The 25,959-nt window shown below is 37.2% G+C and overlaps 1 protein-coding gene across 5 annotated transcripts in view; it reads right to left on the reverse strand.

Moving 5' to 3' along the window:
- Window positions 1-25,959, reverse strand: part of TPX2 (TPX2 microtubule nucleation factor) — a 56,593-nt gene that overhangs the window by 24,144 nt on the left and 6,490 nt on the right. For 3 of the 5 annotated variants that reach the window (XM_045807169.2, XM_045807143.2, XM_045807153.2), the window contains exons 3-9: window positions 18,723-18,899; window positions 16,721-16,843; window positions 11,696-11,822; window positions 5,013-5,138; window positions 3,996-4,124; window positions 1,957-2,078; window positions 494-645 (exon numbers count right to left, since the gene is read on the reverse strand). In XM_045807169.2, the coding sequence (XP_045663125.2) occupies window positions 494-645; window positions 1,957-2,078; window positions 3,996-4,124; window positions 5,013-5,138; window positions 11,696-11,822; window positions 16,721-16,843; window positions 18,723-18,828 (885 nt within the window). In that variant the 5' untranslated portion in view covers window positions 18,829-18,899. The remainder of the gene's footprint in view (window positions 1-493; window positions 646-1,956; window positions 2,079-3,995; window positions 4,125-5,012; window positions 5,139-11,695; window positions 11,823-16,720; window positions 16,844-18,722; window positions 18,900-25,959) is intronic. The other 2 variants (XM_045807161.2, XM_087853686.1) reach the window with 1 other exon arrangement.

The raw sequence follows: 25,959 nt of genomic DNA on the forward strand, positions 1-25,959 counted from the left end.
TTTAAGACTGCAAAAGACTGATTTCAACAAGTGATGATGCCAACTGCAAATGCCAGTAGAAATTCTTAGTACTAGAATTTCTGCTTAGGATTCTTACTGTTTCTGTTAGATTTGAGTGGTCTGCCCCAAGACCATTATTCACATAAGCCCTGTCATATATTATACACTCTATAGACACAAGATATTTTTCAAGAATTTTGTAAAAGCACAAGCTGCAACAGGCTGGTACCTACAGTTTGCCACACATAATTCTATGTGCTTCATGTACATTCTCAATTCAGTTTTCACAGCAACTTCATAAGATGCTTCCCAGAAAAATATAGCGATTTCTCCAAGATCACATAGCAAACAGGGCAAAGTGAGGATTCAGATCTATCTTAACACAAAAACATGCTTCTCTCAATTATATTATTAGAAGTAGTGACCACAACTACTACACCTGAAATCCTTGCTGAATTAGTAACAAGCATATCCACTGAGCCCATCAACTTACAGGAGATGGAGGATGCTTTCGCAGTTCAGATGTAAAGTTCACTTCCTTATATTCCTCCTGGTTCTTAGGATGTTGTTTGATTCGTTCATCTGTGCGGAAGTGGAAGTCAACTGATTTCGTTACCTGGCTCACTGATTTCTTCACAGGTTGCCCTGAGTGAGAAGCAGAGTAAAACACATAGGTAACACCAAGAATAGAAAATACCTGTAAATCTCCTTTATCTGGTCCTTTTGGTATTTCTATCACCATGGATCTAACTTTGTTCACTCTCTACACATCACCCAAAACTTGAAACAGTCCTCAGGGACACTATTATATGGCCTTATTCATTGAGGATATTGGTTTGAGGACCTTTGGTCAGATGCAAACTGCAAAGAGGTGGCACCAGGGAAGAAGACCCCATTTCCCAGGTGTGATCATAGTTCTGGAGACACACTGTAACTGGAATTCTTTTGACAAGATAAGCTACGAATTGACTTGAAAAGCATACTTAACTAAACGTGTCAAAGAGGGAAACCCTATAAACTCCAGGGGTGCTTTTTCAACCCAGTAAGCAGGGCTTTATAGCTTTGACTCCACAATAATGTTATTTATTTTTTACTTTTTTTATTTTTTTTTAAGATTGTATTTATTTATTTGTCAGAGAGAGAGACAGCGAGAGAGGGAACACAAGAAGGGGTAGTGGGAGAGGAAGAAGCAGGCTCCCAGCGGAGGAGCCTGATGCGGGGCTCGATCCCAGGACTCTGGGATCACGCCCTGAGCCAAAGGCAGACGCTTAACGACTGAGCCACCCAGGCGCCCCCACAATAACGCTATTTAAGAGCAAAGCAGAACTCTGACCCCTTGGCTCCCTCAGAACTACTTTTCCTCTGTAGCTACAACTGGATTCGCTCAGCTTTCTTTTCCTCTGTCTAGGATTAAAATAGGAAAACAACAAAAAAATGGCCTGCCCAATGCCTTTATCTTCTGTCTCAATCCAAATCTCTTCTTTTTCTAATACAAAGAAAAAGAATTAGGAAGAAAAAGGAGGGAGGAATTAATTTTACTTGAAGAAATGAGGGAAGGTCTCACGGAAAAAGGCCTCTTTCAAAAGATGGGTATGCGTCCTATAATTAGAGGCAGAGAGCAACAGTGCACTCTTAAGAAAGGTTCAGTGTATGTTAATACTTTTTTTTTTTTTTCAAGTAATCTCTATGCCCAACTTGGGGCTTGAACTTAATGACCCTGAGTTCAAGAGTCACATGCTCTATTGACTGAGCCAGCCAGGGGCCCTGGTCTAATGTATATCAAACATTCTAGGGAATGGTCATTGGGATATAAAGGGTATCAGCTTTCCAATAAACACATCTTTTTCTACTGACTACTAGCCAAGAAAGCCTTTTTCCCTTTAGAGACTTCAAAAACCCTACCAAGATAAGGAGAAACACCCCTCATAAATCAGACTCAACGAGAGCCACGCTGACCTATTCCGGCAAGAGCAAGTTTCTTGAATTCTTCATTCTTTTTCCGCATCTCCACCACCTCCTGTTGCATTTTCATTCTCTTCTCCAACTCTTGCTCCTCAGTACTTTTTAGAATCTTCTGCCTAAGGGGCAAATCAGTAAAAGAAATAAAAGAGGAGAGAAGAAAGAGGCTCATAATTCAAAACAGTCTAAAGGTATTACATAGATTAGATTTTTAACCTGTGACAAAATAACCATCAAAACCAAAAAGTATTATCTGATAAATTGATATTGACTTAATTAGGTAACACTAAAAACTTGAATCAAAATTTATAACAAAATATTGAAAATTTTTCAAAAAGACAGCTAAAATAGACTATGGAAGATACTACAAAAGACTCATAAATTTGACTATACAGTGATTAGCTTTTAGGCCACAAGAAAAAGTAAGATTAAAATACCAGTAGAATGGGGAAAATATTTGCAAGAAATAGGACAAAAGTCTATTATACATAAAATATACACGGTGATAAGAGAGGACAGACTTAGGAGAGAAACCAGAGCTCAAATTCCTACCCTGTCATTTCATTTTCTGCCTATGTGATCTTGAGAAAACTATTTAATCCCTCTGAGCCTCAGTTACCTCCACTGTAAAATGAAGAAAATAAATATTTATCCCCACAGAATATTTGTGACTATTAAGTCAGATATTTCTGAAGTACCTGACACATAGTAAAAGTTCATTTTAGAGTAACCATTCTTAGCAATGAGACTATCACTAAGACCACTTAAAAATAAATAGAAAAGGAAACAATTCACCCAAGAGGAAATATGGAAAAGATGTTTACAATAACAGTAATAAATCCTGTCAGCAATCGAAAATTAAAATAAGCTGATGCCATCAACATTTATATCAATTAAATTTGAAACAGTTTTAAATGTAAAAAAAAAATAAATTCAATGTGGATGAGAGTACAAGGAAATAAAAATATTCATCCAAAGCTGACGGCACTGTAAATTCATACATTCATTTCAGAAATAAAACTGGTGGGGCGCTGGGGTGGCTCTGATTCTTGGATGTCTGATTCTTGATTTCGGCTCAGCTCATGATATCAGGGTTGTGAGATCAAGCCCCACATCAGGCTCTGCGCTGGGTGGGGAGTCTGCTTAAAATTCTCTCAGTCCCCCTCTTCCTAAGTCCCCCCCACAAAATAAATATGTCTGAAAAAATAAAATTAAAAAAAGAAATAAAATTGGCAATTAATATCAATAGCCATAACACTAGTCATATGCTTTAATCAAGGAATTTCTCTTTCTTTAGCCCAAGGAGACTACTCAAAGAAAAGTCCCTGTCAATAAAGATGTTCACTGATTATTTGCAATAGTGAAAAATTGGTAACTGCATTTTCAACAGGAAATGGTTAAATATAACTTGATAGACTATTAACTATTAAAAAAGGATAAATGTGAAGATTTTGTAGCAGTACAGGAAAAAAATTAAATACTCTCATGGCAAGCAAGGAAAACAGAATCCAAAGTTGCTTATACACTGATTGTGAAAATATATTTTTTGCTTGAGTAAAGACCAGAAGGGAGCTTGGCAAAATAAAAACTGTTCAATTCAGGTTAAGAACCTTTACTAACTTTTTACTTTCATATTTCTTTTAATTTGTTTAATATTCTTTTTTTTAATTTAAATTCAATTAGCCAATATGAAGCACATCATTAATTTTTGGTATAGTGTTCAATGATTCATTAGTTGCATTTAACATCCAGCGCTCATCACATCATGTGCCCTCCTTAATGCCCACCACTCAGTTACCCCATTCCCCCACCCACCTCCCTTCCCATAATCCTGTTTGTTTCCCAGATTAGTTTGCTTTAATAGTATATTTTTCTCAACTTTTAAGATGAGCATTCCCCCAAGATATAAAACAACTCACCTCACCACGGTTATAGCTTTATGAGTTTCCCAAGTTCCATGTGCCCAGACTGCAGATATACCCACTTATAATTTTACTCTATTGACTCTAAAGTTTAAATTTAGGAAAGAAGCATACCTCACAGGCTGTATACAAGACACAGTATGTCTGCCCTTGGCTTTCTCTGGGGAAGATGCACGTTTTTCTGAAGTATCTTGATGAGCGCTGCCTTCTTCCTCTTCCTCTGGCTTCTTTTTATCGTTAGAACTTGAGTTCAAAAGAACAACAAAAAAAATACTCTCAATTCCCTAAAACATACCCTGCTGTACTCTCCTCCTCAAATCTACTACATATGGCTTAAATTTTCTCATTCTTTAGGACAACAAGCATGTCTCAACTGCAAGATTCTTCCAATAGCACCATTAGATCATACATATTAATGGATACAATGGGTAAACTTTGAGAACACCAACAGAAGTCAAGGTGAGAATTGTCTGATGACGGTTCAAGAAGGTGGAGAGGGATTCCAACTCCTCGTCATCAAATGCACAAATGGCAGATAGCTAACCGCCTTCCCAATATCTATTCTACTTTCTTTCTTATTAATAGAACTCCAATTTTGTTTGGGGCAGCAATGTACAAAGGCAAAAGTACTGTACTTGTTTCAATAGCCTCTCTTGCAACTAGGGAGAATCCAAGCGACACAGTAGGGCAACTGAAGTATAAGCAGGGTTTCTGGAAAATGTTCACTCTTATGATATGGGTGCTGCCCCTCTTCCTTTGCCATACCCTCCCCTTCTTCTCTTGAACATGGATGTGATACCTAGAAATATAGCAGCTATCTTGTGACAATGTGGCAACAAGTACAAGGAAGAAGTTGAGAAACACAGAGCTGCCATCTTGAGTAATAAGTATGAAAAAAAGCTAACACAGAGATGCTGCCCTGGCATTGTTCAGTCACTGAACCAAAGCCAACAACAAACTTCCATGAAGCAAATAAATGACTATTCTTTAAACTACTCTAGCTGAATAGGCTATTACTTATAGCAAAATACATTCCTAACTAATAAAAATAAGAACAAACACCATTGCTATTAACCATAGGAGCAAACAGGACTAAAACCTATGCCAACTGCAGAAGCTGTGGCTACTTACACTTTCATCTTTTTGGAGGGTGGAATTTCATTGATGATTACAGGAGTAGCACATCTCTTGGCTTTCATTTTTACATGTTTTTCTTTCTGTTCCAAATCTTTCTGAGCAGAGAGTCTAGTAGATCTTCTATGATACAGGAATTGACAAAATTTATCTGAAGTGAATACATCTACTACGGACATGCAATTGTGCCCCACAAATGTGAAAGTATGTCGACTACTGCCAAGGGCTACAAAGAGTTTAATGGTATTATTCCCACTCTAAAAACATAATCTCTTCTTGTCTTACAGATAGCTTTTGAATTTCATCATAAAATGTTGTACTTCAATGCAGCTGATTTTTTTTTTTTTAATGGTACTGGCAATCACCTAGTACAACTCCCTCCTTCTATAGGTAAAAGTCAAAAAAGATGAGGAGACTTGACCCTGTTACATAGCTAATTGCTGTCAGACTTGACATTTGAGATCAGGTCTCCTGGTAATTGACTAAGGTGCTTATTTTCTCCTTTTTGTAGCCACACTCCCCCTTTTTGGTAAAATATAACACATACCAAAAAGAACAAAAAAAAAAGATTAAGTTAAATGATTACAAAGTGAAGACTCACGAAATCACCATCCAGGCTAAGAAACAGAACACTGGCAGCAGCTACTATCCTGACTTGTTTTATAGTAATCATTACTTTTTCTTTATCGTTTTGCCATTTAGCATGCATTCCATAAACATGGTACATTAGTTTGGAAAGAAAACAAAAAACAAAGAATAACAACAACAAAAATCCCCTTTAGATAATATAATCAGACTACTGCATGTATTTTTTTCTGTCTGGTTTGTTTCACTCAACATTATGCTTATGAGATTCAACCACCATGATTCATATAGCTTTAATTCACTGATTTTCAATGCTGTATAAGAGTCACTGTAGTAATGTACACTATTATTTATCCAGTCTACTGCCAATTTTCATATATGTCTCTTGGTACATATGTGCACACGTTGCTGTTGGGTGTAAGTTGTAAGACTGTTAGGTCATAAGGACATTGGTTATATCAACTAAAGCTGTTTTCCAAAGTGCTTGTACCAATCTATGCTTACCCTGGCAAGTTTATACTATCGTCTGCATTGCTCTACACTCTCCTGAACACTTTGATATTGTCAGATGACTTAATTTAGCTTCTATCTAGTAAAATCTCATTGTGGGTTGTCTTTTTTTTTTTTTAAGATTTTATTTATTTATTTGACACAGAGAAAGAGCACACAAATGAGCACGAGCAGTGGGGAGGAGCAAGGGGAGAGGGAGAAGCAGGCTCTCTGCTGAGCAGGAAGGCTGTTACGGAATTCAATCCCAGGACCCCGGGATCATGACCTAAGCCAAAGACAGACACTTAACCAACTGAGCCACCCAGGCAACCCTCATTGTGGTTTTAATTTGCTTTTCTCTGATTACCAGTGAGGTAGAGCAACTTTTCACATGTTTACTGGCCATTTGGATATCCTCTCTGATAAAGTGCTAGTTCAAGTCTCTTATTTGTTTTCCACTGGGTGGTCATGTTTTCCTGATTAGTAGGAATTCTTTATATACTATGAATATAAGCCCTTTGTAGGTTTTATGTGTCACAAGTATCTTCTCCCACTTTGGGGGTTGGCTTTTTACTCTCTTTATGGTATCATTTGATTAGATAAATGTCTCAAATACATCAATAGCCCTCCCCATAATGGTCAGTGCTTTTCTGTATTCTATTTAAAAAAAAATTTCCCCCTATTCCAAGGTCATAAAGATATTCTCCTATATTTCCTTATATGAGCTTTAGCTTTCATATTTAGATCTACAATTCCATATAGAATTGACTGTTTTAGGGTGCCTGGCTGGCTCAGTCAGGAACATGAAACTCTTGATCTCAGGGTTGTGGGTCTACGCCAACTCATGCTGGGTGTAGAGTTTACTTAAATAAAGAAATAAATAAACTTAAAAAAAAGAAAGAACTGACTATTTTATATGGGGTGAGGTAGGTACCAAGTTTCTTTCTGTTCTGTCTGGATATCCACTAGCCAAGCATTGTTTATTACAGGAGGGGAGGGAGCACTGTTTCCCATAGATCTGTCGTAACACCTTTGTCATATATCATGTCCATATAGGGGAAGGTGAATTTCTATTTGATTCCACTGGTCTCATTAATCCTTGAGATTACCATAAAGCTTTAATTACTGTAGCTTCATAATAATATGCCTTTCTATGTACTAGACACTTCAAAAGTATCCGGCTATTCTTAGACCTTTGCATTTCTCAATAAACTTTAGCATTAATTTATCAATGTCCAAAGTGTAAACCATTGGTGTTTTTATGGCTATTGCATTAATCTACATATCAGTTAGGGAGAATTAACATTTTTACAATACTGAGTCTCCCAATCCATAAATACGGTATGCCCTGCCATTTACTTAGATCTTGTTTAATTTCTCTCAACATTTTCTTTATAAAAGTCCTAAACACTGTAAAGACATTATTACACATTCAGACTTTTATGCTACTGCATAGAGTAACAATTTTTAAATCTTTATTACAGAGAATATCAAGCATATTTTAAAAATAAAGAGAAAAATAAACTACTAAGGACTCATCATTCAGTTTCAGAAATTATCAAATCATAGCCAATCATGTATCAGTTTTCCCTCTATCCACTTTCCTGGATTTTGAAGCAAATCCTAACTAAATATCTATCTTTCATCTGCAAACATTTCATATTAATTTCTAAAAGAAAGTATTCATAAAAAAAATACATGGAGGGGCACCTGAGTGGTTCAGTTAAGCGTCTGCCTTCGGCTCAGGTCATGATCTCAGGGTTCTGGGATCGAGCCCCACATCGGGCTCCCTGCTCAGTGGCGAGTCTGCTTTTTCCTCTCCCTCTGTGATCCCTCTCACTCTCACTCTCAAATAAATAAAAATCTTAAAAAAAAATACATGGAGTAATAAAGAGCAAATTTATTCAATTAAGGAATGACGTAATGGATGTACTGAACGAGTAATGAAGAGTGCATATTAAAAAACATAGACAAAACACAAAAATACAACTATCTGAAGGCACTGGAAAGTGACCAAAAGCAGGCAGAAAACAGAGGAACATTTATCCATGAAAAACAGCAACTGCAAAGGGTAAGAATTATGAGTTAGTAGCTTTTTTGCCTGAGGTACTCCCCAAACATAGCAGATCCAATAGCAGAAAATTCCAGGCTCACTGGCTAGAGATAACAGAAGATAGAATACAAGGCCAGTATAACAGCTGGAAATTTAGAGGAAAATCCTGAAAGTAAAAGAGCCACAGAAAAGATGTCACTCAAAATCTGAGCAAATACTCTGTACAAATTCCTGCCTGACGGCTAAACCATGTGTATTTAGGGGAGACCTAGGGGTCCAAGCAAAAAGGCAAGCAGAAACTGGTGAGGTGTCCATCCTTAAAAGACATAACTGCCTAGATAAGACTGGTGAGTTTGCTGCTTTTTTTATTAAGTGTATTCCCCACTGTGTATATTATAGGATGGCACAAAGCTAACATCTTACTAGCTTGAGGTGTCAGTAGACAAACATCAGAGCTGGCAGAAAGGCTGAAAATTTACGGGGCGCCTGGGTGGCTCAGTCATTAGGTGTCTGCCTTCGGCTCAGGTCATGATCCCAGGAAATGATCCCAGGGTCCTGGGATAGAGCCCCGCATCGGGCTCCCTGCTCAGCAGGGAGCCTGCTTCTCCCTCTCCTACTCACCCTGCTGGTGTTTCCTCTCTCACTGTCTCTCTCTGTCCAATAAATAAATAAAATCTTAAAAAAAAAAAAAGAAGGGCTGAAAATTTAGAGGCAAAACTCCAGAAGCAAGACAACCACAGAGAGGATCAACACTTAAACCTGAGTATAAACTCTACTCAAAGTCTTGGCTGACCCCTAACCTTTGCAGACCCAGGGGAGACTGCAGGGAGCCAGACTAAAAAAGCAGCAGCTATGAATGCAAATACATGAATAGCCAATAATCACATGAAAATGTGGATCAATATCATCAGTCATCAGAAAAATACAAATTAAAAACAATGAAATATCATTGAAAAGACTGACAATACCAAGAGTTGGCTAGGATATTGAGCAACTGAAATTCTCATATATTGCTAGTGGGAATATAAATGGTATGGTCACTTTGGAAAACATTCTGGCTGTTTCTTATAAACATACATTTAACATTATGGCCCAGCAATTGCACTCCTGAGTATTTACCCAAGAGAAATGCATGTCCTCAACTACTCATAGCAGCTTTATATAGCCCCAAACTGGAAACAACCCAAATGTTCATCTGTTGAAAGGATAAATAAATCATGACATATCCACTCAAAAGAATTTATTATCAGCAATAAAAAGGAACAAACTACCAAACCATGCAGTGACACGAATGAATCTCAAAAACACATGTTAAGTGAAAGAAGTCAGATATAAAAGAGTACATATAATTCCATTTATAAAAATATCTAGAACAGGACAAATTAATCTATGGTGACAGGAATTGGAACAGTGGTTGTCTCTGGGTAGGAGGTGAGAGAGTGAGAAGGTAGAGGCAGCAGTACAGATTGACTATAAAGGGGTCGGAATGAGAGAACTTTCTGAAGTGTTGGAAATGTTCTATATATTTTGATTGTGAGATTATGGTTGCATGGTGGTATGTATGTATTTGTCAAAACTAATTAGACCATACACTCAAGATCTGTACATTTTACTATATGCAAATTATTACCCAGCAAAATTAATTTTTAAAAATGGACTGGGAATCATAAAAATTAGAAAGAAGGCAAAGCACATGAATGCAGAACCATTTTGGACCATTACTTAAATTCAACATACAGTGATGTTATAAAGTCAAGAGAAGAATTGCTAGGTGTCTTTAGGGAGAAATGGCTAAAGGATGAGATACCAAAAATTAGAACATATATTTATGGTAAAGCAACACCTCCATGGAAAAATTATTATGACATACTAAGGCCTTATTGACTCTTAAACTGTTCTGTGTCAAAGAAGTTTTGGCCATCTTTTAGCCTATCCATTGAAACCATGTGAAAATGGTAGGGAATATTTATGACTATCTACACCTTCCTATCCCAGCTGCCACTCCTTTCCAGATTAGGCATCTCTGGAATCAGATAAATCTGAGATTAACAGCACTAATGTTTTACTTCTTATTATGCATTTTCATAATGCAGTATCATTTACAAAGTACTGTCACATACCATCTTATTTGGCCCTTTCTGACAAGAAGCCTGAGGGATATGGTTATTCTCAGTAAACTAAGATTTTGAGTGGTAGAGGTACTTGCCTTAAAAATAAAACAAAACAAAAACCATTCAGGTCTTCTAACTCTGAGAGTAGCTGGATTCCTGTCACACCATCACTTCCAAAAAGCATTCAGAATTCAGTCAGGATGAGAGACAATTTTAGCAATCATACACAAAATGGAGAAGTGAAGACACTAACACCTCCCTGAACTCTGAAGAAATCTACAAGACACTGGGTATGGGCTTCTTTACTTGGGGCACCTGGGTAGCTGTTGGTTAAGCATCCGACTCTTGATTTTGGCTCAGGTCATGATCTCATGATGTGAGATTGAGCCCCATATCTGGCTTCACACTCAGCATGGAATCTGCTTGAGATCCTCTCCCTCTGCCTCTTCCCCTGCTCACATGCTCACTCTGTTTCTCAAATAAATAAATAAATAAAATAGATCTTTTTAAAAATAATAATAAAAAAATAAACTTATAAAAAGACTAAAATGGGCTTCTTTATCAAAAAAGATTAAGATTGTATGATACTATCCTCAAAAGGCAATACCCTTATGCCAACATGAAGCTTTGCAAAGGGTAATTTCATCACTTCTGAGCAACAATACATATTATTATCTGTATATAAATAATATCATTTGCCATTCCTCTTCCTTGAGAATATTCTACATAACATCAAAGTATAAAGCAACAGGGGTGTCTAGGTGGCTCAGTTGGTTGGGCATCCAACTCTTGATTTAAGGTCAGGTCATGATCTCAGGGTTGTGAGACTGAGCTCCACATCGGGCTCCATGCTGGGCGTGGAGCCTGCTTAAGATTCTCTCTCTGCCCCCCACCCCACACTCACTCCCTCTCTCTAAAAAAAAAAAAAAAAAAAAAGATACTGATACAAATACAACATTCAAAGACATTAAATGTTTTAAGATTACCACTACCAGGATTGCAGCTTAACCCACCCATTCATTCATTCATCAACTATTTATCCAGCTCCTGCTCCTGCCAGACATTGTTAGGCACAGTAAGAATATATAATGCTTGCCTTTATGAAATTTACTTACAACCTATAAAGAGGAAAAAAAATATCTGTCATATATCCACTCAAGTAAACGGCAACCCATATGGATGGTGCAAACAGCAAGGACTTTGGAAACAAACTGATGAGTCTGAATTCTGGCTCTGATATACAACCTCAGGCAACTTAGTACCTCTAAGTCCTTATCAATAAATTCAGCATACTATCTACAACTCATAAATGTTATGAAGATTAAATGAGGTAATATAAAGAGTCTAATATAGTATGGGACACATAGTAGGTACTCTGACAATAATTATTCTTTGAACATCAATGAATACAACCACCACTTTGAGCCCTGAAACAGTCTTACCTCGGAGGCTGCACTGGAGTATTTTTTGAGGTGGTTGCCTTGACTTCCAGGGAAGAACAAGAATTTGATGGAATGGACTGTTCCACTAGATTTTCTTTTTCCGCCTCTTTGTAATAAGTGTTGTCAACTGTGGGAGAGCAAAATTAGTCAGCACTCAAATCCCAAGGAAAAAGTTGGAGAGACATATATATACATACATATCTATATGTGTGTGTGTGTGTGTGTGTGTGTGTGTGTGTGTGTGTATCCCTTCTGAGCAGTGGAACCATTATTTCCAGTGACATCTTATACAGAAGACCAATTTATAAAATCTACTTCGGTTGAAACAGAAATGTAGGATCCAAGACCTATCTGCCAGCCTAAGTCACCACCTCAGAAAAAAGCATCTCTGCCTTTTAATGCTGATACAATCATATTATCTGGCATTATGGGTATAACCACCAGCTTTTCTCCACTCAAAAATTAAAAACACTAGGGGCGCCTGGGTGGCACAGTGGTTAAGCATCTGCCTTCGGCTCAGGGCGTGATCCCGGCGTTACGGGATCGAGCCCCACGTCAGGCTCCTCTCCTATGAGCCTGCTTCTTCCTCTCCCACTCCCCCTGCTTGTGTTCCCTCTCTCGCTGGCTGTCTCCATCTCTGTCAAATAAATAAAATCTTTAAAAAAAAAAAAATTAAAAACACTAAAAGTTAAAAGATACAGTATTTGAGAAAGGGGAAATAAGGGTGGAAAGGGGAAGGAGATATTTTATCATAAAGTATTCTGATATTACCATGGCCATCATGGAACAGAAACAAAAAAGTACTATAAGAATAAGGAGAGGAAAAAAAATAAGGAGAAAGAACAATCAAGTAAAGGCTTCAGGGAAGAAATAGCATTTGCTGGTATAGCTTATGAACTGAGCCTTGATAAAAGAAAAAACCCCAACCAAATAAATGGAAGAAAAGTCAGGCTATGAAAACACATTTCATGAATTATTTATTCCAGAGAACAATCATTTGGCTCATTCCCTAAAGAAATTTTTTTCTGGAGAGGAGAAAAAGAAACAAACAAAAAAATGATAGTGTATTATGTCAAGGCTACAATAGAGGCACTTACCCCATTTAAAAGCAGAGATGATTAGTTTTTTAAATTTAATATAAAAAATTTAATATAAAAATTTTACAGGGGCACCTGGCTGGCTCAGTCAGTAGAGCATATGACTCTTGATCTCAGGGTTATAAGTTCAGGTTCCATGTTGGGTATAGAGATTACTTAAAAATCTTAAAGAATATATATATTATATACTGTCTACAAAAAATGCGCTTAAAATATAAAGACACATCATGCTAGCACTAATCAAAAGAAAGTTGGAATGGATATATTAACTTTAGACAATGCAGATTTCAGAGCAAAGAATATCACCAGATATAAAGATGACCATTTCAAAAGGATAAAATGGTCAATTCCTCAAGATGCCAAAACCACCTAAATATTTATGTACCTAATAACAGAGCGTCAAAATACACAAAACAAAAAGTATAAGAAGAAATAGATAAAACCATAAGTATAGCCTGAAATTTCAATCTCTCCCTCTAATTTATGGAACAAATTGACAGAAAAATCAGTTAGAATATAATAGTCATAGGGGCGCCTGGGTGGCACAGTGGTTAAGCGTCTGCCTTCGGCTCAGGGCGTGATCCCGGCGTTATGGGATCGAGCCCCACATCAGGCTCCTCCGCTATGAGCCTGCTTCTTCCTCTCCCACTCCCCCTGCTTGTGTTCCCTCTCTCGCTGGCTGTCTCTCTCTGTCAAATAAATAAATAAAATCTTTAAAAAAAAAAAAAAAGAATATAATAGTCATAAATAACACAAGCAAATGTGTATGGTTATATTGCAATAAAATTTCATTAACAAAAATATGTTGCAGTCAGCTCATCAAGAGGACATAACAAACATACATACACAGACACACATATGTTTACATATATGTGTGTGTGTGTGTGTGTGTGTGTATATATATATATATATATATATATATATATATATGATAAAGTTCCAGATACATGAAGGAAAAACTGAAAAAATTAAAGGTAGAAATAGACAATTCAACAATATAGTGAAGATTTCAATATCCCCATTTTCAATAATGGATAGTACACTTAAATAGAAGATCAATAAGGAAATAGAAGACTTGAGCAACACTATGAACCAACTTGACCCAAATGACATTTATGTAACTCTCCACCCAATGACAGCGGAATACACATTCTTTCGAAGTGCACATAGAACATTTACCAAGACAGACAATATTCTGGGCCATGAAACAATACACTTAAAAGGATTCTAGTCACACAAGTCATGTTCTTTAACCACAATGGAATTAAATCCCTCAAGAAAGCAGTAACAGAGACAATTTCTAGAACCGTTTCCCCCCGCCCATATATTTGGAAATTAAATAATACACTTCTAAATAACACTTAGGTAATTTGGAACTAGTAGAAATACAAACTATCAACACTCACTTAAGAAGAGACAACCTGTATCTGTTAAAGAAATTGAATTTGTAGTTAAAAACCTTTCTACAAAGAAAACTCCAGACCCAGTTGGGTTCAATGGTGACTTCTACCAAACATTTAAGACGTAATATCAATTTCATGCAAATTCTTCCAGGAAAAATGAAAAGAAGGGAATATTTAAAGTAAGGCCAGCATTATTCTATCAAAATCAAACAAACGCGTCACAAGGAAACCCACAGACCAATATCCCTCATGAATAATATAAATAAAAATTCTCAACAACAATGTAGCAAACTGAACCTAAAAACATATAAAAAGAAAAATACCATCATGATCAATTAGGGTTCATCCCAGAAATGCAAGGTTGGCTTAACATTGGAAAATCAGTGCAATTCAACATATTAACAGACCAAAAAAAGAAAAATATCATATAATCATCTCAATAGAAGCAGAAAGGCCATTTGACAAAATCTCACATCCATTACAAATAAAAATTATCAGCAAAACAAGAATAAGACAGGTATTTCCCAACCTGATTGAGGGTACTTATGAAAAAACTATAGTTAACGTCATACTTTTTTTAAAAAGATTTTTTTTTTATTTATTTGAGAGAGTGTGTGTGCACACACACACATACACACAAGGGGGTGGGAGAGGGGATAGCAGAGGGGGAGGGAGAGGGACAAGAAGACTCTGGGCTGAGTGCAGAGTCTGATGCGGGGCTCAATCCCACCACCTCGAGATGACCACCTGAGCCAAAATCAAGAGTCAGATGCTCAAATGACTAAGTCACCCAGGCACCCCAACTACAGTTAATGTCATACTTAATGGTGAAAGCCTAATGCAACAACAGGTACGTCTACCCTTTCCACTCCTATCCAATATCCTACTGAAGGCTCTAGCCAGTACAATACGCAAGAAAAAGAAGAAGAAAAGCATATGTGCAAATGATATCATCTATTTAGAAATCTGGTGGAATCCAGGGGTGCCTGAGTGGTTCAGTCGGATAAGCATCTGCCTTCGGCTCAGGTCACGGTCCGCGGTCCTGGGATAGAGCCCTCCTCAAGCTTCTTGCTCAGCAGGGTGTCTGCTTCTCCCTCTCCCTCTGCCTCTCCACCCGGCTTGTGCGCTCGCTCACTCTCTCTCACACACACTCTCTCTATTAAATAAATTAAATCTTTAAAAATAAATAAATAAATTTAAAAAAATCTGGTGGGATCTATAAAAAAGCTACTAAAACTAATAAGTGAGTTTAGAAGGTAGAAGGATAAAAGAGCAGTATATAAAAATTAATTGCATGTCTTTGTATTAGCAATACAATAGGAAATTGAAATTAAAATAGAGGTATGAAAAGAACTTTGGGAACACAAATACGGGAAATCAGAGAAAAAAGGGTATTTGAGCTGGACCTTGAATGATGAGTAGGAACTTTTCAGTTATATTACGAGGCAGAGGGAACAACACTAACAGACAGGTGAGAATATGTAATATGAAAGAACACGGACTCTGAGGGGCCTAAGGGGCATGCACGTAAGCAATGTGCATGGTCTTTGGCACATGACAGGCCCAGGAGAAGTATCTTGCTTTGGGGCACGCTGTTGACAAAACAGTCTTGAACTGAAAGTGGTCCACACAAATTAGGTAGTATCACATACTCTTTCAAAGAGCACAAAGACCACCAAAGCAACAGAAAAACTGCCACACATAATGAACTAACGAAAATTCACCTGAGGACACAGCACTCAGGGCACAGGCATTCCAAGCATGTCAAGTGAAACATGTCATTTGTGCCCATGAATTAATTATTTGAAAGTCATCCTAGCAGCTTAGACTTTGTAAACTAGAAGAGTGCACTAAAAATACAGCTATTTCCTGGTATGGCTCCTCTGGTTAAAGGTCTAATTGAAGCCAGTTTCAGATTTACCCGTAATGGTAATTTTCAAATGTTCTAAATTAATTGTGGTCGTGGTTGTATACTACTCTTATGAATGTACCATAAAAAACACTGAAACGTAACTTTAGGTGATTTGTACAGGTGAATTATATCTAAATATAGCTATTATTTCAAAAAAAAGAAGCATTTTTTAGGATTTATGATCTCTTTTAAAACACTTCTTTTGTTCTGATCAGACAATATTCTGCAGACTTAGTAACCACCAGTCTAAATGTCAACTATCTTTTAAAATCAGATACATGACTCAAAGAATCCTCGTACAATGGCAAGCAGTATATTCTTCTCTCCTGCTGTTTTGTTCCCAGTCAGACTCAGGTTAGGTTAAGTTTAGTCATAAAAAGAAAAGAGTTCTATATCTGGCAATAAAAGCCTATGTTAGCTTAAGTTCCAAGAGATTTAAAAAAAAAGTGTAGTGCATCATTAGTGCCACATTCACCATGAATGAATTAGCCCACTACACCAATAACAAACCAAAGGATACAGCATTTAGGTAATTCCCCCAGATCCCTCAGGCTCTTAATACACTGTTCCACCATTCTACCAAGGATCTTTTTTCTAAGATGATCTTTCTTACCTGGTCTCAAAGGCGTGACAATAGCTTGCTGAGGATTAGGCTTCCTCAGAGGAGTTTTGCCCTGAAAAAGCCCTGCTATGCCATTCTTCGCAGGAAACTTATTCTCCAAATTGGCCTTCTCTTCTGTGAAAAGGTAAGAGTATCATCATTTAAACCATCAGCAAGGAAGCAAAATAAATCAGTACCCTGCACTTAAAATGGGGTCTAAACCCCTCTACTCGTACACTTCTAATTCATTTGGCAAGTACAAACAAAGTTCTAATGATCAGAAGGAAATGAGTACGCATTATACGTCAGAGATAGAGACGGTAAAAACTATCGAAATTATCACTAAAACACTGGCAACACTGAATAATGTATCATAGAAAAGTGCAGACTCTGCATTGTGAATAGCTACTTATCTTTGCTTGATACACATTTGGACCATACAAGCATGAATTGGCCTAATACATCATGTTCCTCTTAAAGAAAACTGTAGCCATTAAGATCTGCAGGGCTTACAAGGGACATCTTATGGTCTATTTGAGTTGAGGTTCTTCTTCAACTGGGGTAACAAGAGGTGGGTGTGTGAGGATGGAACAGACCTAGGCTCTCTCAAGGAATTTTATCTTAGGTTCTGCTGTACCCAAAAGTTAGCCCAAAGCAGTGAAACATCTCTTCTACCACCAGCCTACCAATAGACAGAAGCTTCAGGAAGGTGGTGAGCACCAGCAGTAACACTGCGTATGCATACCTTGACTGCAATTGTGCAAAAAGATATGATTATTTGGAAGAGAATTAGAAAATAATATATTAGAACTAAGGTGGTTTTGAAAGAACAGTGGGATTAATTTTTTTCTTCCACATTATATTTAATAGTATCATTGTACTAATACTTCATATTTTGTTTTTAAAGAAACTTAGAAAAAGAAATAGACAACCCAGACTTTTTCTTGGGGTTTCAGTAAAGCAAAGACAGAGGGAACACCTCCATAGGGCAGCTGGTCCTTTTCTCCACCCTTCCTCAACACCACTTCCAACAGATCCCTCCTCTCAGGATCCCCACTGCATACCCAGGAAACTTATTCTAAGAAGAGAATGGCATGTACCATTACATTTGGATACTGCATTCTAAGAAACAAGTACAGCAGCAATGGACTCATTTTTTTTCTCCCATCACATACTGATTTTTTTTTAATACAGAGGATAAGAACATGAGAAAGAATAAAATGAAGAGACCCCAGGTACTACTAGCTTGACATACCAGTGGTTTCACCATATTATTACAAAGTAATATGAAAACACAACCACGTTCTTATTTATTGTTGGACTAGTGTCAGAGTTTGTGTCAAATCATATGATTCAACATCAGGCAATCCCATCTGTTTGGGGATTGGGTTCTGAGTAGCATAATCCCTCCAGCCAAAAAAGAAATGGTAAAGGGAAGCAAGAGGGAGGTAACTGTAGTTACAAAAAAGGAACACAAGAATCCTTGTGATGTTAGAACTGTTCAATATCTTGACAGCGGGAGTAGATACACAAACCTACACAGGTGATAAAATTGCATAGAACTTACTACATAAATGAATATGAGTACAAGTGAAACTGAGGAAATCTGAGTAAGATAGGTAGACTGCATCAATGTCAATATCCTAGCTGCAATATTATATTCTGTGCCCAATGACAGTAGAGCAAGTTTTTATGTGGCTGCCATCACTACAGACATGTTTTAAGTCCTAGAGCTTCACTCAACTTTGTTTCATCTGGATTTTCCCATATATCCCTAAAGATTAAATAGTTATCATTCTTAACTGCAAAATAACATTGATTTTTACTGACAGTCCCTTTCCAAAACAGTGGGCATTTCAATTATTTCTATCGTACCATGGATGATAAAGTATCTTGGTACAAAAAAGAATTTATATTTTAGTTTTTTTCTTGCAATTCCTTCTATTTTTTGAAAGGTACACTCAGAACAAAGCAAGCCACTAACCCTTAAAATGGCCAGAGAAAGCAGACTTACCAAACCAAGAATCTATGTTTTGGGTATCTTCCTCATCGTCCAAAGAGGTAAAATTGATGAAGTCCGTGGGAGCATCATAGGAATAGGAAGTTTTAACTTGTGACATTGTCCCCTGTCTTGGCACAGAAGAGCAGGTTTTTCCCAGTACTCCTGTCACTTTTTTCAACAGATCACCTTCTAATGAAAAAAATGGTTCAGAAACTCGTTTGCACATTAATTTGATTCCCCAGCAATTACTTTGCTTTTACTACTGCATTTGCAATTCTGAAAATGACCTGGACAAGTTGCCTTACTTTTCAAACCAAACTAAAAGTTAACTTCTTTTTCTTTTCTTTTTAAAAGATTTTTTTAAAAAATTTTAAGCAATGTCTACACCCAACGTGAGGCTCGAACACACAATCCCAAAATGAAAAGTCACATGCTCTACCGACTGAGCCAGCCAGGCGCCCCAAAGTGAACTTTTCTTTTTTGGTAACTTGAAGACACTCCTTGAGATAAATATGTTGGAATTGGGAAGAGGCGAAGTTTGATGAGTACCTACGACATGCCAGGGGGGCACCATACTAAGTGTTTCACATTCATTATTTTATTTTCCCTCAAACTACCATTTTCTCACTTGTAGCCTCTCCCATATCCAATTTACTCTCTCTCTCTCTGCCCTGAATAATCCAATTTCTGAAACACACCATTAAATTTTATACCTACCAACTAAAATCTTACTCATCATTCAAAGTCCAATTCAATTCTCTACGAACTTTCCCAATATCCACCTATCATACGAACGGTTGCCTCTTCAAAGCCATAGTGCTTTGTTTACCATCCAATTTTATATTAGTTAACTCTGCAAATGCCTCTCCTAGCAGACTGTAAGCTCCTAAGACAAGGATGGATTTTACTCACTTGTGTATACCTCATCCGTCAAGGCACTTAGAATAGTATCTTATATACAGTAAGAGCTCAATACATTTTGCCAATTATAGGCTTTCTTTCCTTAGAAATATCTTCATAAAAATACTATTCTTGGGCATGAAGAGAAAGATTTTAAGAAATACATAAAAGGAGGTGCCTGGCTGGCTAAGTAGGTAGAGTGCATGACTCTTGATCTCAGGGTTGTAGGTTCCAGCCCTACGTTGGGTGTAGAGATTGCTAAAACTAAAATCTTAAAAAAAAAAATCTGCACAACATGCAGATTAGGTCAAAGGAACAACAAAGATATGGGCCCATCCCTACTCCTGTGTACAAAGTTCTATACTGTCCTGTAGAAATCTGTGTAGGTTTAAAGTCAACCCCCACTCTAGCCCTCTATGGTTAAGAAAATATCTAGAAGTAGACTGAAAAACAGCGGAAGGACACACTCACTGGCAAATCATTTCCGTATGAAACCCAATGAGCCATTTGTCTTCATCCAGGGAACAACATGTACTTAAAGTATTCTGTATCTTGGAAGAGAAGTAGTTACCACTAATCACTTGCATACACATTTATTAAATTAAGTACCTTCTTTAAGGCTTTATTTTATCATAAAAATACATGATCATTAAAGAAATTAGATCACAAAAAAAAACTCTTATTAAAAAATAATCTACAATGCCACACTATTCCAGTCATCTCTCTTTTTTTTTTTTTTAAGATTTTATTTATTCATTTGACACAGAGAGAGAGCACAAGCAGGGGGAGGTGGAGGGGGAGAGGGAGAAGCAGGCTCCCCACTGACCAGGGAGCCTGACGTGGGGCTCAATTCCAGGACCCTGTGATCATGACACAAGCCAAAGTCAGAAGCTCAACCGACTGAGCCACCCAGGCGCCCCTCTTTCTCATTCTTTTTCTGTATATATATACACACATATATATGAATCTGCTTCACATATTGTGAGCATTTTCGATGTCAATACATATAGATATTTTATCAATTGATGGCTGTACCATAATTTACTTATCCCCTATTTTTAGGCATTTCCCAATATTTTCACTTTAAAGATACTACTAGAAGAATATCCGGGGGTGCCTGTGTGGCTCAGTTGGTTGAGTGTTTGCCTTAGGTTATGGTTATGGTCCCAGGGTCCTGGGATCGAGCCCCATGTCGGGCTCCCTGCTCAGAGGGGAGTCTGCTTCTCCCTCTCCCTCAGACCCTGCACCCCCCAGCTTGTGCTCTCTCTCTCTCAAATAAATAAATAAAATCTTTTTTAGAAAATGGATTTGCTGGCTCTTGATACAAACTGTGAAAATGTTCCTCAAAAAAGGAATACTCACTTATATTACCAGAGAGGTATGCCAATTCCCCAAACCATTACCAATTCTGGGCACTAATAACTCTCAGTGCTCATTTTCTTTATATTATACCACTATACCTATACTCTGAGATAAATCATGAGATTAGTTACATCCAACTTCATTGCTCAGTGGTTTGGCCAGTATTTCATTAGCTTCTCTCAGTGGACTGCAGTAATTCAGAAGGTACCTGAGTGCTTCAGAAACATTTGTTCTAATAAATATTTGGTTTACATAGTGACATCAATCTATATACAAGAGAACTTCATCTTCCCAGGGTCTCTCCTATGAACTCACCGCAGCCAGAACTCCATGGATACCTTTATAACAATGCCCCAGTTAAGGTACTTAGGTAGAAACATGATTATTTTGGAATTGGGAGGAATCTTAAATTAACACCTAACTTTTGTAGTTTATAGATAAGGATTAATTAAAGCAAAAAAAGGCTCTTGCAAGATCACACAACAGAAATACTAACAATCATGGTAAAAACAGTTACCAAAGGTACTTATACGTACCAGGTGCCACGAAGTACTAAATACATATTATTTCTAATACTCTCAACAATCCTGTAAAGCAGTAATTATTATTCCCATCCTACAAGAGGAAGCGGAAGAGAGAAATGACTTGCCCAATATCACACAGTTATATAATGGCAGAAGTAGATCTAGAACTGAGGCTCCTAACTCCAATGAAATGTTCTTTCCACATTATTCTGCCCTCTCACCAGAAGCGTATTAACATAATTAAGGCCTCTCATTGCATAATGGTACTGTATTTCCTAGTAGATCTCCATTATCCATAGTCTTTTGCCCTGAATAGAGGAGTCCTTATTATTCTCATTCTAAATTTTTCACTCTCACCTCTTTCTACTTTCATTATTCAATTTAACTCAATAAGCTATTTACTAGCAGTCCACTCTTATTATACACTCACTACGGCCCTTAAGATGTGGGCTTGATGATACTGGAGCTCCTTTCTCACTAATACTCAAGGATAAGACTCTCTGTCTCATATGAAGTAGAAGATCTAGTCTCAGACACAAAGGAGCTTAAAATCTAGATAGGAGCCAAGGTCCCACCACACCCAATAAATAAGATAGTATATAATATTTAAATTACATTGTGCTAAGCAAAATAAGCCAATCAGAGAAAGATAATTATCATATCTCACTAATATGTGGAATTTAAGAAACAAAACCGAGGATCATAGGGGAAGAGAGGAAAAAATAAAACAAGATGAAACCAGAGAGGGAGACAAACCATAAGAGACTCTTAATCATAGGAAACAAACTGAGGGTTGCTGGAGGGAAGGTGAATGGAGGAATGGGGTACCTGGATGACAGACATTAAGGAGGACATGTGATGTAATTAGCACTGGGGAATATATAAGATTGATGAATCACAGGTCTGTACCTCTGAAACCAATAATACATTATATGTTAATTAATTGAGTTTAAATTAAAAATGTTTTTAAAAAATAAAACAAAAAAACTTTCATTCAACTTTTCAAAAAATATTCAAATTACACTGTATAAACTATAAGTATAAAGAGGATTAGAAATTAATATGGCTTAAGCCATGATTAAATATTTTTCATTGAACGTCTTCTAAATAGTAGGAAGCACCTACTATTATAATGAAAGTCACCACCTTGATCAACACCTTCCAGGCTTGGAATAGCCATGGACAGCTCTGGCCAATGAGAAAGAAGTAGGAATCTGCTGAAGGATTCACAGGAAAACTTACTTTCCTGATACAACCACACCCTTGCTCCTGCCCTCTCCCTTCACCTTTCTTCTTGCAAATGCAATGGCTAGAGATACAGCAGCTATCATGCACACAAGTAGATGGCCAAGAAAATAACATTGGCCCTGACATTGCTAAGCTACTGACCATTGATCAAATATCATCAACGACCTACCTCCAGACAATAATACTCTTTTTGTATAAGTCATTATAGTCACATTTTCTGTCACTTATAGCCCAAAACAATCCCAACTAACATAGAAGTCTAGAATTCTAGACCTGTGTCTGGAATTTACTAGATGTACATGATAACAGGCAAGTCACTCTACCTTTCTACCTACTTCCCATAAACAAATGAAAAAGCATTTCAAGTACTATAATGTACACTACTGTAAGATATTATCACTGCCTTTTGACCTACTGATACCTCTCCTCTCCTTGACCACATTTGTATTCAAAAGACCCTCACTGAAAGATTCCCCAGTGACTGACAGTGGTTAAAATTCCCCTGCTGTAAGGAATAAGTTTTCCTGTTCTTGGGAACAAACATGCTAGAAGACATGGGAAAATCTTGGATTCCCATGATCCTAATGCCTAACCCAGGTCACTGGGAACACTTCCCAGGCAGGAATGTAATGAAGACTACTAAAGTTGGGGGAGGGAAGAGGCAGGAATGTAATATGCAACAACCCCACTTAGCTTTCTAAAAATCATGATTTCCACCAAAGCATGCTACAGAAAACCACCTGGAAAGTGTTCAAATTTAACCCTCATACTCTTTTTTCTTTTTTTAATTATGGAGCTACACAGCTACCCTCTTTGAAGGGCAACTGCATTTTTCTTTTTGATAGATCTTACCAAATATAAAAATACTAAAGTACTGTTCATAAAAGCCAAAAAACTAAAAACCAAAATTCCACCAATAGAAGACTGGCTGAATAGGGGCGCCAGGGTGGCACAGCGGTTAAGCGTCTGCCTTCGGCTCAGGGCGTGATCCCAGTGTTACAGGATCGAGCCCCACATCAGGCTCCTCCACTATGAGCCTGCTTCTTCCTCTCCCACTCCCCCTGCTTGTGTTCCCTCTCTCGCTGGCTGTCTCTATCTCTGTCAAATAAATAAATAAAATCTTAAAAAAAAAAAAAAGAAGACTGGCTGAATAAATTATGGCACAATAATATAATAAAATATGAAGTAACTTTAATATTAGGTATTACATATGTAATACATATTAGGTGTACATATGATATGTACACAATGAGCTCCAAGAGCTATTTAAAAATGTAAAATATAAAAGTTCATACTCCCATTCATGCTAAAAAGAAGCAAAGGGGTAATATATACTCATATATACCTTTGCACACACGTAAGACTATTGTGGAAGGAGACATAAAAGTGTTAACGGTATTTGGGTCTGGGAAGAGAGCTAGGAGTTCTGGGTCAGGGGAAAACTTCACTATATGAACTTTTATACTCTTTGAATACGTTTTATAAATGCATACCTTCTCAGTTTAAAGAACTAGTTAAGCAGTATTCATTTCACCTTAAATTGCTGTTTATAGTCCATAAGTCACTGGGTTTTCTGGAGTTTTTTATTAAGTACTCTTGGTAATCTAGCAATAATTGCTAAACCTCTTGATTTTTGGAAATAAGGTTTCCCATTTACGTGGTCTATAAATTGGCTACTAACTTCACTTATCCAAATGTTACCCATCCTTTTTTTTTTTCCTGTATAAAAACAAAATGTTCCTGGGTATTGACTTAATAAGAAGTATATAAACTCGAAAAAAAAAGTTAAAAATAATAATAGCTATTAATTACTGAGTACCTATGAGATGCCAGACACTGTTGACAGTGTTTTACATGTATTAACTCACTAAATCCTCCAATAATCCTATGAAGTAAGTACTGTTATTATCTTCATTTTACAGATGAGGAAACTGAGGCAAGGAGGGATTTACTACTTGTTCATGGCTACACAGCTAAGAAGCAGCAGAGCCAGCATTTGAACTCACATAGGCCCTAAAGGGTGTGTCCTTATCCACCACCTCTCGTATTTAATTTTTTTCTTTAGGTAATCTCCATGCCCAATATGTGGCTCGAATTCACAACCCCAAAATCAGGAGCCACATGCTCGACCAACTGAACCAGCCAGGCACCACTTTGTGTGTGTGCGTGTGTGTGTGTGTGTGTTTATGTATTTATTCGTTTGTTTTTATTTATTTACTCTCATATTTATTTAAAAGACAGATATGCATGTAGATCAATATGAAATGTCAAGGAACAAGGGATAAAACCATTTGTAGATGGGGGCGCCTGGGTGGCTCAGTGGTTAAGCATCTGCCTTCGGCTCAGGGCGTGATCCCAGCGTTCTGGGATCGAGCCCCACATCAGGCTCCTCTACTGGAAGCCTGCTTCTTCCTCTCCCACTCCCCCTGCTTGTGTTGCCTCTCTCGCCGGCTGTCTCTACCCCTGTCAAATGAATAAATAAAATCTTAAAAAAAAAAAAAACCCATTTGTAGATAATAACTTCCAAATACTGTTTACTACAGGCCAAACACTTTACCAGGCACTTGACATAAATCATCTCATTTAAACTTCATTAACAATATACAAGGTAGATATCATCATCACCATTTTACAAATAAGGAAACAGTCTCAGAGTGATTAAGCTACTCCAAGATTACCAACTAGCAAGTAGCAGTGTTGAGTTTTAAGACCAGGTCTTCAAGATTCCAAAATCTAGAGTTGCTATAATGTACAGGTTTTTCCTATAACATTACTTCAGAGATGAGGTAGGTAACCAAATCATACTAACCTGTCAGACAAATGCAAAAATTAACTCTGCTTTACATAAAACTAAGTATCCCTAACAAGCTGTTCATAAAAGAATACTGGTAAATTAAGAAACCTATTCTAAATACACTGGGAAAGCTCTGAGCTGAATCAGCCCATAAAGTAAAATGCCACCCCTTAATTTCCCTTTTTCTTAGTTTGTAGTCTTGCATATAAAGTTTTTGCTTTACGTAAGATCAAGTTAGTCTAAACCGCTCAGTGGATATTCTAGAGTAAAAGAGACGAAGAAGAGGGTATTTAAGCAATCAGAAGGAGGGATATCCTCTGAGGTCTAAGAGTGCATTTGATTGATGGGGGTCAAAAGGCAAGGGGCTCAAACCTAGATATGCCTAATCTTTACTCAGGTGAAAATTTTAAAACCAAAATAC

Source organism: Ursus americanus, chromosome 22 (genome assembly GCF_024610735.1).
Source record: "Ursus americanus isolate L20-20 chromosome 22, mUrsAme1.1.p, whole genome shotgun sequence".
NCBI classification, from domain to species: domain Eukaryota; kingdom Metazoa; phylum Chordata; class Mammalia; order Carnivora; family Ursidae; genus Ursus; species Ursus americanus.